At 46.2% G+C, this 11,984-nt stretch overlaps 1 protein-coding gene across 3 annotated transcripts; it reads left to right on the forward strand.

The window, feature by feature from the left end:
• The first annotated feature begins 3,242 nt into the window (after positions 1–3,242).
• Positions 3,243–11,951, forward strand: CENPT (centromere protein T). 3 transcript variants are annotated; one of them, XM_060185341.1, is made up of 14 exons: positions 3,243–3,404; positions 4,665–4,752; positions 4,878–4,965; positions 5,068–5,164; positions 5,425–5,561; positions 5,695–5,731; positions 5,939–6,087; positions 6,674–6,874; positions 7,261–7,397; positions 8,899–8,947; positions 9,197–9,290; positions 11,265–11,441; positions 11,524–11,628; positions 11,711–11,951. In XM_060185341.1, the coding sequence occupies exons 1-14, from the start codon at positions 3,292–3,294 to the stop codon at positions 11,832–11,834; spliced, it is 1,596 nt and encodes a 531-aa protein (XP_060041324.1). In that variant the 5' UTR covers positions 3,243–3,291; the 3' UTR covers positions 11,835–11,951. The 3 variants fall into 3 exon arrangements, with proteins under 3 accessions (XP_060041324.1, XP_060041325.1, XP_060041326.1); XM_060185342.1 differs by having other exon boundaries at positions 7,273–7,397; XM_060185343.1 differs by having other exon boundaries at positions 4,704–4,752.
• Positions 11,952–11,984: the final 33 nt, after the last annotated feature.

The raw sequence follows: 11,984 nt of genomic DNA on the forward strand, positions 1-11,984 counted from the left end.
AACTCCAGTCCAGGTTCTGCTCAGTGTTTTCTCTTCTGATCTTGTTTTTCAACTTCTGCCTGTGAATGAGATCATCCCATATTCATCTTTATGTTTCTGACTTACTTCACTTAACATGATTTCTCGAAGCTCCATCCAAGATGGGCTGGAAACGGTAAAATCACCATTTTTACTCTGAAAATGCCCAATAGTTATAGTCTTTCTATCTCTTCATTTAGCTCCTCCCTTTGTCTTTTTTCTTTCTTTCTTTTCTTTCTTTTTTCTTTTTTTACCAGAGCACTGATCAGCTCAGGTTTATGGTGGTGCAGGGGATTGAACCTGGGACTTCAAAGCCTTAGGCATGACAGTCTGTTTGCATAACCATTATGCTATCTACCCCTGCCCTTTTTTTCTTTTATTTTTTTTTTTAAATTCTTTATTGAGGGATTAATGTTTTTTTTTTTTTTTAATTTATTTATTTTTCCCTTTTGCTGCCTTTGTTGTTTTGTTGTTGTAGTTATTATTGTTATTGATGTTGTTGTTGGATAGGACAGAGAGAAATGGAGAGAGGAGGGGAAGACAGAGAGGGGGAGAGAGAGACAGACACCTGTAGACCTGCTTCACCGCCTGTGAAGTGACTCCTCTGCAGGTGGGGAGCCGGGGGCTCGAACCGGGATCCTTACGCCGGTCCTTGTGCTGTGCGCCACGTGCGCTTGACCCGCTGTGCTGCCGCCCGACTCCCAAGGGATTAATGTTTTATAGTCAACAGTAAATAGGATGTACATGCATAACATTTCACAGTTTTCCACATAACAATACCACCCTCACTAGGTCCTCTGTCATCCTTTCCCAGGACCTGTACTTTCCCCCTCCCCCCCGACCCACCCCAGAGTCTTTTACTTTGGTGCAATACACCAAAAATATATAAATATTTTAACAACTGGGGCGGGGGGCCAGGAGGTAGCGCAGAGGGTTAAGCACACATGGCTCAAGGACCGGCTTAAGGATCCGATTCAAGCCGCTGGCTCCCCACCTGCAGAGGGGTCACTTCACAAGTGGTGAAACAGGTCTGCAGGTGTCTTTATCTTCCTCTCCTCCTCTCTGTCTTCCCCTCCTCTTTCGATTTCTCTCTGTCCTATCCAACAACAATGACAACAATAATAACAAGGATAAACAACAAAGGCAACAAAAGGGAAAAAATAGCCTCCAGGAGTAGTGGATTCGTGTGCAGGCATGGAGGCCTGTTAGAAGCAGTAACTTTAGAATTGCTTTAAGTAAAATTTTAAGCATGAGTTGTAAGTATAGTTGCTTTTCTGCCTGCAGTGGAAAATTCCTGTAAAAAGGGGGGCTAGACAAAACCCACACCCCAAGATGTAAGCCACCTGTTGTTTGTCTTAAAGAGAATAGCTAGCCTAACCAAGTCCTTGAAACCCAACCACTTGCTCAAGGTCAAGGGAGCTGATAGCCTGGTGGTCTTAGCTGACAACGAGAAAGTGTGGTGACCCTATTTTGCATAAAGGCTTGAAATTAGACAATTCTTATAGGCTGCTTAGGGTATTGCAATGTCTGAAATGATTGGATCCTGCGTTTTCTGTAAAATGCTATTGAGTGTGTGATAGAATTCTAGTTTTGCATATTCCCCACCCAGAATGTACTCTGGAATCCTATAACTTGTGCGGTTTGAGCCTTGTTCAGGGTCGAGCTAGGTAGACTAATATCAGTCACCACTCGGCCCGGATTGCAATTCGTAAATAAACATCTTTTGCTTCCTTGCAGTGGATGGAGATTTGATTTTTGCTCTGTAACAAGGCCAAGCGATAACCCTGGAGATAATACAAGCAAACAAATATATATATTAACAACTAAAAAGAATATATTAAAAAGAGAAAAAAATGAAGAAAGGAAAAATAAATCACAGCAACAAAGCCTTTTCTAATGCGGTAGGGATGGAACCTGGCTTCAGCACATGGCAAAATATCATACTGTTCAAGTGAGCTATATTGCAGGCCCTATTCTGGTTCTTTTTCATTCATTTCTCTTTCTTGAGAAATGCATAAGGAAACCTTTGTGGAGGCGGAGCGACTGGGGCCTCCCACATGCACTACTTCACTATTCAAGGTCGCTTTTTTTTAAATTAAATTAAAATTTTTTAAAGAATTTATTTATTTATGAGAAAGATAGGAAGAGAGAGAAAGAACCAGACATCACTCTGGCACATGTGCTGCTGGGGATTGAACTCGGGACCACATGAGGCTTGAAAGTCCAAAGCTTTACCACTGCGCCACCTCCCGGACCACTCAAGGTCGCTTTTATTTCTTATTCAGAAAGATAGATGTAGAGGTTCCATCTGTACAACATGAGTGGCAAAACAGGTGTCCCATAGGTGTTTGCTCTCTCTGTTCTCTTTCTTTCTTTTTTTTTTTCCCTTTTTTTTTTTTTTTTATTTATTTAAATTTTTAATTTAAGAAAGGATTAGTGAACAAAAGCATAAGGTAGGAGGGGTACAACTCCACACAATTCCCACCACCCAATCCCCATAACCCACCCTCTCCCATGATAGCCTTCCCATTCTCTAGCCCTCTGGGAGCATCTGTTCTCTTTCTTAAGAAAAATATGAGTATACCCATTTCTAAAGTATCTGGCATTTTACACCCTATTTAGTTGCAGATTCTGGTCAAATACAATTCCACAGATGCAGGGGGCTGGGTGGTGGCGCACCTGGTAAAGCACATACGTTACAATTCCACAGATGTGGATCCCAAGTTCTTATTTAGTTACTATAAACACATAAAGGTGGGAGGACTAACAGTTGGTGGAAAGTGTGATAGTGGGGGGCTCTAGCATTAACAGAACTTTTTTTTCCCAGTATTTATACCCTTTTGTTGCCCTTGTTGCAGTTATTAATGTCGTCGTTGTTGGATAGGACAGAGAGAAATGGAGAGAGGAGGGGAAGACAGTGATGGGGAGAGAAAAGACACCTGCAGACCTGCTTTACTGCCTGTGAAGTGACCCCCCTGCAGGTGGGGAGACGGGGACTCGAACCGGGATTCTTAAGCCAGCCCTTGCGCTTTGCGCCACCTGCGCTTAACCCGCTGCGCTACCGCGTGACTTCCTAACAGAACTTTTGAACGCTAGAACTCATCTTTGAAACTACAATGCTTGGGGATCTTTGCTGCTTCCCAAGGAGGTGGCATTAGAACTGCAACTCCCGTGGTGCTGTGCGGTAGTATCGCGAGAGTTGGTTCAAGCCGGAGAGCGGGAAGGCGGTGGCGGAGGCTGGAGCAGCTGCGGAATCCGCAGAGGGCTGAAACCATGGCTGACAGCTACAACCCGGATAGTGAGCCAACGACGCGCACACTACTGCGGCGCGTGCTGGATACAGCGGACCCGCGCACCCCTCGGAGACGCCGGAGCGCTTGGATGAGGTATGGGAGCTGTCAAAATATCTGCGCTGCCGCAAGCCCGGATGGGTCAGGAATACCTCCCGGGTCTCAGGGCCGGGCGCGGCGCACATAGTCCCAAACTCAAGGGCCGGGGCAAGGATCCGGGTTCGATCCCACGGCTCCCCACCTGCAGGGGGTTGAGGGAGAGCATCACAAGTGGTGAAGCAGGTCTGCAGGTGTTTATCTTTCTCTCTTCCTCTATCTCCTTCTATCTGTCCTATCCAGTAAAATGGGAAAAATGGCCACCAGAAACAGTGAATTTGTAGTGCGGGCACCGAGCCCCAGCAATAAACTCGGAGACTAAATTAATAAACAAATGAAAACCTCCCTGGTTTCTGCAAGCTGGCTCCACTCCAGCCGGGCTCGAGTCAGCTGTTCCTGCCCTCACCCCATACCACGGTGCCTGATCTCGGGTTGTAGGGCCCAACTATACCTGGCTCACTTTACCTGCCCTTTTAGGCCTCCTTCTCCACAGCCCTCAGCTGGGAATAGGGAAAAGAGCTGGACTACCAGGAGCAGGCAGAAGTGGAGGGCGGGATTGGGAAGAGGCTTTCGTAGTGATGGGGAGTTTGGGCTGATTTGGTGGACGTCAGTGGGTGAAGCCTATGATGTCCTCATGTTGCAGAAGGTGTGGAAATTGGCATCTGCTGGATTGGGGCAGTGCCACTCTTTTTTTTTTTTTTTAAGTATTTTATTTATTTTACTTTTTTTTTTTTTTTTTACCTTTGAGAGAGATGCAGAGAGAGAAAAAGAAACACCAGAGCATTGCTCAGCTCTGGCTTATCGTGGTGCAGGGAATTGAACCTGGGTCTTTGGAGCCTCAGGCATGAGTCTTTATTTATTAATGAGAAAGATAGAGAGAGAAAGAACCAGACATCATTCTGGTACATGTGCTGCTGGGGACTGAACCTCAGGACCTCAGGCATGAGAGTCTGCATAACCTTTAGTTATCTACCCCCACCCCAGTGCCACTCTTCAGTAGTCAGTGGAAAGCTATAGGTTTTAGGCCTAGGAGTGATGTCTTGGGAGCTGTATCTTGGGGACATTTTTGTGGCTCTGAATGGGTTTGGATCAGGACTGGGGTAACCGCACCTGAAGGTTCCTATCAGACCCTGGCAAGTATTTAAGAGGATAACTTTAGGAGAAACGGGTCTCATTCCAAGATCCTTGATACAGATAAATCTCAGCACCCTGTAGATCCCCCTCACATCATAATTCTCAGACCCACTGGTCTTTACACAGTGCCCAGAAAGCCACACCTGAAACACATTCCTCCAACAGACAGAACAGTGGAACAAAAACAACTGTCAGGCGTTCCCAGAGAATCAGGGTGAGTACCCAGCCCACCGACCAGTACAAAGCTCTGGCTGCCTTTAGGGGGCCCTCAGGTATCTCACTGTTCCTGAGGGGCTCTCAAAGCAAAAGAACAGAAATTGCTTCACACTTTTCCCCAAGTCTGTTAGCAAATCGGCTCATGTTCAAGCCAGTAGGCAACTGGAGGAACAAACACCGCGGACTCTACTGACGAACATTCTACTAACTGGTGAGTAAGCCGTGGTGAGAATTAGGTGTCATTCATTAACATGTAGCACTCATTCAGAACAGCCTGTCTGTCTGACCTACTTTCACCTTCTTATTTCTCCAGCCCCAGAGTCTTCTATTGTGATGCCAGAGCCAGGGGTGAAGCCACTACCAACACCTAAGGTGGCCCAGTCCTCAAGACGAGAAAGCAGTCGGGGCAGGTGCACAGTGAATTCTCCTGTTGATCTGGGCTGTTGGGAAGCTCTGCTTGGAGAGCCTCTTGGGAATCCAAATTTGGCTTCCAGTCCATCTGAGATAAATTTTCCTTTTTTTTTTTTTTTACCAGAGTACTGCTCAGCTCTGGCTAACTGTGGTGCGGGGTATTGAACCTGGGACCTTGGAGCCTCAGGCATGGCAGTCTGTTTGCATAACCATCATGCTATCTACCCCACCCTATCTGAGATAAATTTTATCCTTGTAGCCTGGAGTTGCAATTTCAGGAGCTTGAACCCTCCATAACCGTGGCTCCAAGTCGACTAGCACTGGGCAAAAGAAAACAGAGGCTGAGACTGTCAGTATTTCAGCAGGAAGTAGAGCAGGAGCTTCCTCCCTCCCATGGTGAGGCCCTGGACAGCATCCATGGCCAGCATGTTTCATGTCCTCTGGAAAGGGTGGAGGGTGAAGCGGCCTGAGAGGATTCTTGTGGGCATGGATAACTGATCATTGTTCCTTATTCCATAACTTCTTTCAGAGCCTTGTGGGAATGCTGATGCCTCCTCCCTTACCAGGTACTGTTTCCTGTCCTGGGGATTTGTGGAAGAAAGTGCTAATTAGAATGACATCTGGTCATACTGCACTCTGTTCGTTTTTAGCTTCACAGCATGGTGACTGTTTTCTAAGGGATGAGAGTTCCAGGAAAGGTGGGGAAATCCTAGGTTGTGAGGGAACTGGATCTTTGGCACCTGACTTTTCTTTTGCCCCCTTGCTCCCACCAGTTCCCTCAACCTGACCTTCACTACACCTCTTCAGCCACAATCAGTGCAGAGGCCTGGTTTGGCCCGTAGACCCCCTAACCGCCGAGCTGTAGATGTGAATGCATTTTTGCAGGACATTCAAGATACTTCCTTGGCCTTAGCTGCTCCAGGTAAAGCTGAAATTTCCCTCTTCTAGCCTGTATAGAAACTCTCCTTGCATGATAGATTAGAGGTAGTCCTGAGTCTAGGGCAAAGTAGATCTATGAAGAGTTTCTGCTTTCTTTTCACAGTGTTCTCTTATCTTGGTGGAGCTCACTCTTAGTTCCAATATCTCTGAGGAGTTACAAGGCTGGGGTAAGAGAAGACTGTAGTGTGACTAGGTCTTGTTAGGAAGTTGATAGGGGCCAGGTTTCAGGATCATTTGGCCAGTCAGAGCTTATCTGGGAACCTGATTGTAGAAGACATTTCAAGTTCATAGGAATAAGAGAAGGGTTCTAGTTAGTGGGAGCACAGTACTAAGTGGAGGATAGAGGTAGAGGTAAGTGGTCTGGTTTGTACAAGCTGTGGAACCTAAGATGTTAGGCTACAGAGCAGGAAGGTAAAATAGCTGCGGAAGAAAAAGGTAAGATTTAGAGTGTTAGTGTCTCTCCAGAGCCATCTGGAGTAGACTTATGTGTCCATTGCCTAAGCCTTAGTGATTGGGTAGTAGCTGGTAGCTTGGAAGATACTGAGTACAAATTGGTCTTTGATCTCTAGGTGACAATCTCAGAACTCCTGTTGCTACCCTACCAACAGACATGGTGTTAGAGGATACTCAGCCCTTCTCCCACCCCTTGGTTGGTCCTTCCCCCAGTGCACCTCCTTCTCTTCCCTGCTCTTCTCACACTGGGGCTGAAGATGTTGTGAGGCTTGTCAGGCATGGGCCACAGTGCAGCAGTTCTGGAGTACAGAACAAGAGTGAGTATGTGGGTTAGGTGGCCTGCTGCCAAGCCCAGCTTGGACAAGAGTAGACTCTGATGCTTTTCCCTCCTTAGGCGCATATCTGTGCCTCCAAAGCCCTTAAACTTTTGGTCCTTCTTCCATCCAAAAGCAGAGATAAGACTAAGAGACACCAAACTAGTACTTTGCTGTTGATCTTCTCTACTCAATGGAATAGACTTAGAAAGTATTTTAAGAGGGAGATACAGAAAGAAAAAAAAAAGTGTGTGTGTGTGTGTGTGTGTGAAGGAGGGAGAGGAGAGGGAGGAGAGAAAGAGTAGAGCACTGCTCTTCTGGCAGGAAAGGCAGAGAATTCTGGTGCCCAAGCTATGGGCTCCTCAAGCACCAGTAATCATTATCTGCAGAGGATGGAGCAGTGCCTTTTCAGGATGGAGTTCATGAGGCAGAGGAAAAGATGGAAGAAAGCTGGAGAGTGAACAAAGAGAAAGAAACAACAACACAAAGACCTGCTGGGATGGAAGAGTCTGAGGTACACACAGAGGTAACAGAAGCAGGGGAATCCTGAGGGGCTATTGAAGCCAAAGAGCCAGAAGGATTTTTTTTTTTTTTTTGAGAGTTGTTTTGTTTTATTTTAATGGGGTGGGGGGTGGGAACCAAAGGATGCTCAGCTTTGGTTTATGGTGGTGCTGGGGATTGAACCTGGGACTTTGGAGCATGAGTCTTTATTTATTTATTTATTAATGAGAACGATAGGAGGAGAGAGATAAAGAACTAGACATCACTCTGGTACATGTGCTGCCGGGGATTGAACTTAGGAACTCGTGCTTGAGAGTCCAACGCTTTGTCCACTGTGCAATCTCCAGGACCATTCTTTTTTTTAAAATTAGAGACAGAGATAAATTGAGAAGCGAGGGGAGAGATAGAGAGGGAAAGAGACAAAATCACCTGCAGCCCTACTTTACCACTCGTGAAGCTTTTCCCCTGTAGGTGGGGATCAGGGGCTTGAATCCTAGGTCCTTACACACTAATGTGTGTGCTTAACCAGGTGTGCCACCCCCTGCCCCCTTCCCTTTTATTTTATTATTTTTTTAAATATCCTTATGTTGCCCTTGTTTTTTATTGTTGTAGTTATTGATGTCATCCTTGTTGGATAGGACAGAGAGAAATGGATAGAGGAGGGGAAGACAGAGAGAGAGAGAGAGAGAGAGAGAGAGAGAGAAAGACACCTGCAGATCTGCTTCACCGCCTGTGAAGCGACTCCCCTTCTGGTGGGGAATCGGGGGCCCAAACCGGGATCCTTCCTCTGGTCCTTGTGCTTTGCGCCACATGCACTTAACCCACTGCACTATTGCCTAAGTCCCTTTGTTTTTGGTGTTTTTCTGTTGTTGTTTTTTAATCTTTATTTTTTTTTTATAGAAACAGCCAGAAATCGAGAAGGGGAGATAGAGAGGGAGAGAGACGGAGAGATACCTACAGCCCTGCTTCACTCCTGAAGCTTTCTCCCTGCAAGTGAGCACCAGGGGCTCAAACCTGGATCCTTATGCAGTATAACATGTGCACTCAACCAGTTGCACCACCACCCAGTCCGTTTGTTTTTTCTTCTTTTTTTTAAATATTTATTTTATTTATTCCTTTTTGTTGCCCTTGTTGTTGTATTGTTGTAGTTATTATTGTTGTTGTTGATGATGCCGTCATTGTTGGATAGGACAGAGAGAAATGGAGAAAGGAGGGGAAGACAGAGAGGGGGAGAGAAAGCTAGACACCTGCAGACCTGCTTCACCGCTTGTGAGGCGACTCCCCTGCAAGTGGGAAGCTGGGGGGCTTGAACCCGGATCCTTAGGCCAGTCCTTGTGCTTCGCCACTTGCGCTTAACCCACTGCGCTACCACCCGACTCCCCGTTTTTGTTTTTAATGAGAGGAACACAGAGTAAGAACAGAACTCTGGTCAGCTCTGAGTTATAGTGGTGCTGTAAATTGAAACTGGGAGTTCAGAGCCTCAGGCATTAAAGTCTTTTTGCATAACCATTACGTTGTCTCCCCAGCCCGAGCCAGAAGGATCTTTAGGCACTATGGACATCTCTGGCAAGGCAGGTAAGGGCTCAGTTTGAGGATCTGGGAATGATGGGGGAGTAACAGCTGTGTTTTGTTTCTGGTCTTGCAGGAGGGGTTTATATCTGGCTTGTGTTTTTAGCACAGGTTATGTTGAGCCAAGAGAACTAAGGGACCCCTTGTTTAGCTGGCTGGAGCTAGATGGGTCCTTAAGGAATATAAGAAGAAGGCTGTGGGGTTGGGTTAGATGGTCAAACCAGAGCTCCTTGTGACTGTACTCTTCCTCTGCAGCAAGTCCAGAGTTGGCCTCCAGCATCCCTGAGTTTCTTCAGGCCAGACAACTTCATCAGCTACTTGAACAAGCCCCACCACCTAGCACTGCAGCGTAAGAACCCATGACCCTATTCTTTGGGGCCTCTTGAGAAAGGGGAAGACACTCTATTTCCATAAGGTATACTAATGATTACCTAGCAGAACACCCTAAACTGAATAGGAAGGGGATCACTAACAGCACATTTGCCATCTGGGTGCCTGTTTCCAGGTGCTTAGAGGAACTCAGATAGGAGGAATTACCTAGATTAGAATGTAGTCAGAAGAGGAGCCAGGTGGTAGCACACCTGATTGAGTGCACATATTACAATGCACTAGGACCCAGGTTCAAACCCCATGTCCCCACTTGCAGGGGGAAAGCTTCACTAGTAGTGAAGCAATGCTGCTGGTGTCTCTCTTTCTCCCACCGCCCGATTTTTTTAAAAAAGATTTTATTTATTTTATAAATAAAATCTTTTTTAAAAAAAATTGAGGGAGTCGGGCGGTAGCGCAGCGGGTTAAGCGCACGTAGCGCTAAGCGCAAGTACAGGCATAAGGATCCCGGTTCAAGCCCCCGGCTCCCCACCTGCAGGGGAGTCACTTCACAAGCGGTGAAGCACGTCTGAAGGTGTCTGTCTTTCTTTCCCCCTCTCTGTCTTCCCTTCCTCTCTCCATTTCTCTCTGTCCTATCCAACAACAACAACAACATCAATAATAACTACAACAATAAGACAACAAGGGCAACAAAAGGAAATAAAAAAAAAAATTGAGAGAGTCAGGCGGTAGCATAGCAGGTTAAGTGCAGGTGTTACAAAGCGCAAGGACTTGTGTAAGGATTCTGGTTTGAGCCCCCAGCTCCCCACCTGCAGGGGAATCGATTCACAGGTGGTGAAGCAGGTCTGCAGGTGTCTATCTTTCTCTCCCCCTCTCTGTCTTCTCCTCCTCTCCATTTCTCTCTGTCCTATCCAACAAGGACGACATCAATTACAACAACAATGAAAAACAACAGGGGCAACAAGAGGGAAAATAAAGAAATAAATATATTTTAAAAAATTGAATGTAGTCAGATAGATAGCATAATGGCTAATTAAAATAATTCTATGCCTGAGGCTCCCAGGTTCCATATTCAGTCCCCAGTATCACCTTAAGTAGTGCTCTGCGAAAAATAAGTATTAAAAAAAAATACACTAGATGATTGATTAGGGAAATAACTGGTAAAACATTAGTCTTTAATGCCTGAGGTTCCTAGTTCAGCCCCCAGCACTGCATGGACTGGAATGGTACTTTGGCTTATATTTTTCTCTGGAGAGTTTTTTTTTTTTTTTTTTAATTTATTGGATAGAGACAGCCAGAAATTAAGAAGGAAGGGGGTGATAACTAGAACTACAACAACAATAAAAAATAAGGGCAACCACAGGGAAAATAAATAAATAAAATATATATTTTAAAAAACTGTCTCTTGTTCATGTAATGAATAAACTTAGAGTTTAGGGGGATGGTAGTGGCTCACGCAATACTACACACATGGTACCATGGATTCAAACCTCAGGTCAGCATATGGGAGCACCTTCCAGGGGGAAGCTTCATGAACAGTGGTGTTATGCGACATCTCTTCCCCAACCCCCTTTACTGGCTGTCAAAAAATGAAAAACAAGAAAACTGGCTACTAAGTACAGTGGAGTCAAATAGGCACCAAGCCCCTGTGATAACCCTGATTGGGGGGGAAAAAAAGCGATTATCTAAACTGGACAGACAGCAATAAACGAAGAGGAAGAGATGTCCATGCCAAGGCCCGAACAAATTCCAGTTTGTATGAGGCTAGAGTGTGGAAAATCAGAGCCTCAGCGAAAGACTCTATGGCCTCCTATCATCAGTCTCTTCCATCCCCCACCCCCGCTGCCCCCCACTGGCAGATGATTGATGCTGTTGGTATAGACAGGCCAAGCTACATATGGGCTCTAAGAGTGACAAGCATCAACAAAGACTTGTGTCTTTTAAATAGGGGCCTCTTCAGGCAGCAGTTGAGTTAACTCTACAATCCTCCCTCCAGTTTATCTTCAGAGCCTCTGGAGCCTCAGCTGACCAGGCATCCTCCCAAAGCCCGAACCCCTAGCTCCAGGTCCCGCCAAGATCCCTACAAAATAGGACTGAACCACTACATGAAATTCTTTACCTTCTATGCAAAAATGCCCATGGAGAAGAAGGCTCTTGAGATGGTAGAGAAATGGTAAGGCCTGGTACTTGGGGTAGGGAGAGGCACCAATAAAACCATGACAGTCTGATCAGTTTTTTCTACCTGACCTTGGCAGCCTGGACAAGTATTTCCAGCACCTTTGTGATGACCTGGAGGCATATGCTGCTCATGCTGGCCGCAAGACTGTGGGACCAGAGGACCTAGAATTGCTGATGAGGAGGTAAGTGTATGTGTGTGTGAGTGTGTGTGTGTGTGTGTAGTGTGACTGCTGGAACTGATTTTGTCTCTGTCCTCCGCTGTAGGCAGGGCCTAGTCACCGACCAGGTCTCCCTGCATGTCCTTGTGGAACGGCACCTGCCACTGGAATACCGGCAGCTTCTTATCCCTTGTGCATTCAGTGGCAACTCTGTCTTCCCTGCCCAGTAGTGTCCAGACTGTGACACCTGCCCTGTCTCTACCTGGTACCCCTTGACTGCATACTATCCCAAGTCTCTTCCCTAATGCCCTCCCCCCTCCCCCATCAATAAAGTGTTTCAAATAAAATATACTATGTTTGGTGCATGTCCTGGGGCCAAT

Source organism: Erinaceus europaeus, chromosome 2 (genome assembly GCF_950295315.1).
Source record: "Erinaceus europaeus chromosome 2, mEriEur2.1, whole genome shotgun sequence".
Classification (NCBI taxonomy): domain Eukaryota; kingdom Metazoa; phylum Chordata; class Mammalia; order Eulipotyphla; family Erinaceidae; genus Erinaceus; species Erinaceus europaeus.

What these genes read in the sequence shown, in the direction of transcription:
- CENPT (XM_060185341.1), top strand. Translation starts at nt 3,292, where the DNA reads ATGGCTGACAGCTACAACCCGGATAGTGAGCCAACGACGCGCACACTA. An exon ending in CGCCGGAGCGCTTGGATGAG is followed by an intron (nt 3,405 to 4,664) that starts GTATGGGAGCTG and finishes GTCTTTACACAG; the next exon opens with TGCCCAGAAAGCCACACCTG. An exon ending in CCACCACCTAGCACTGCAGC is followed by an intron (nt 9,291 to 11,264) that starts GTAAGAACCCAT and finishes TCCTCCCTCCAG; the next exon opens with TTTATCTTCAGAGCCTCTGG.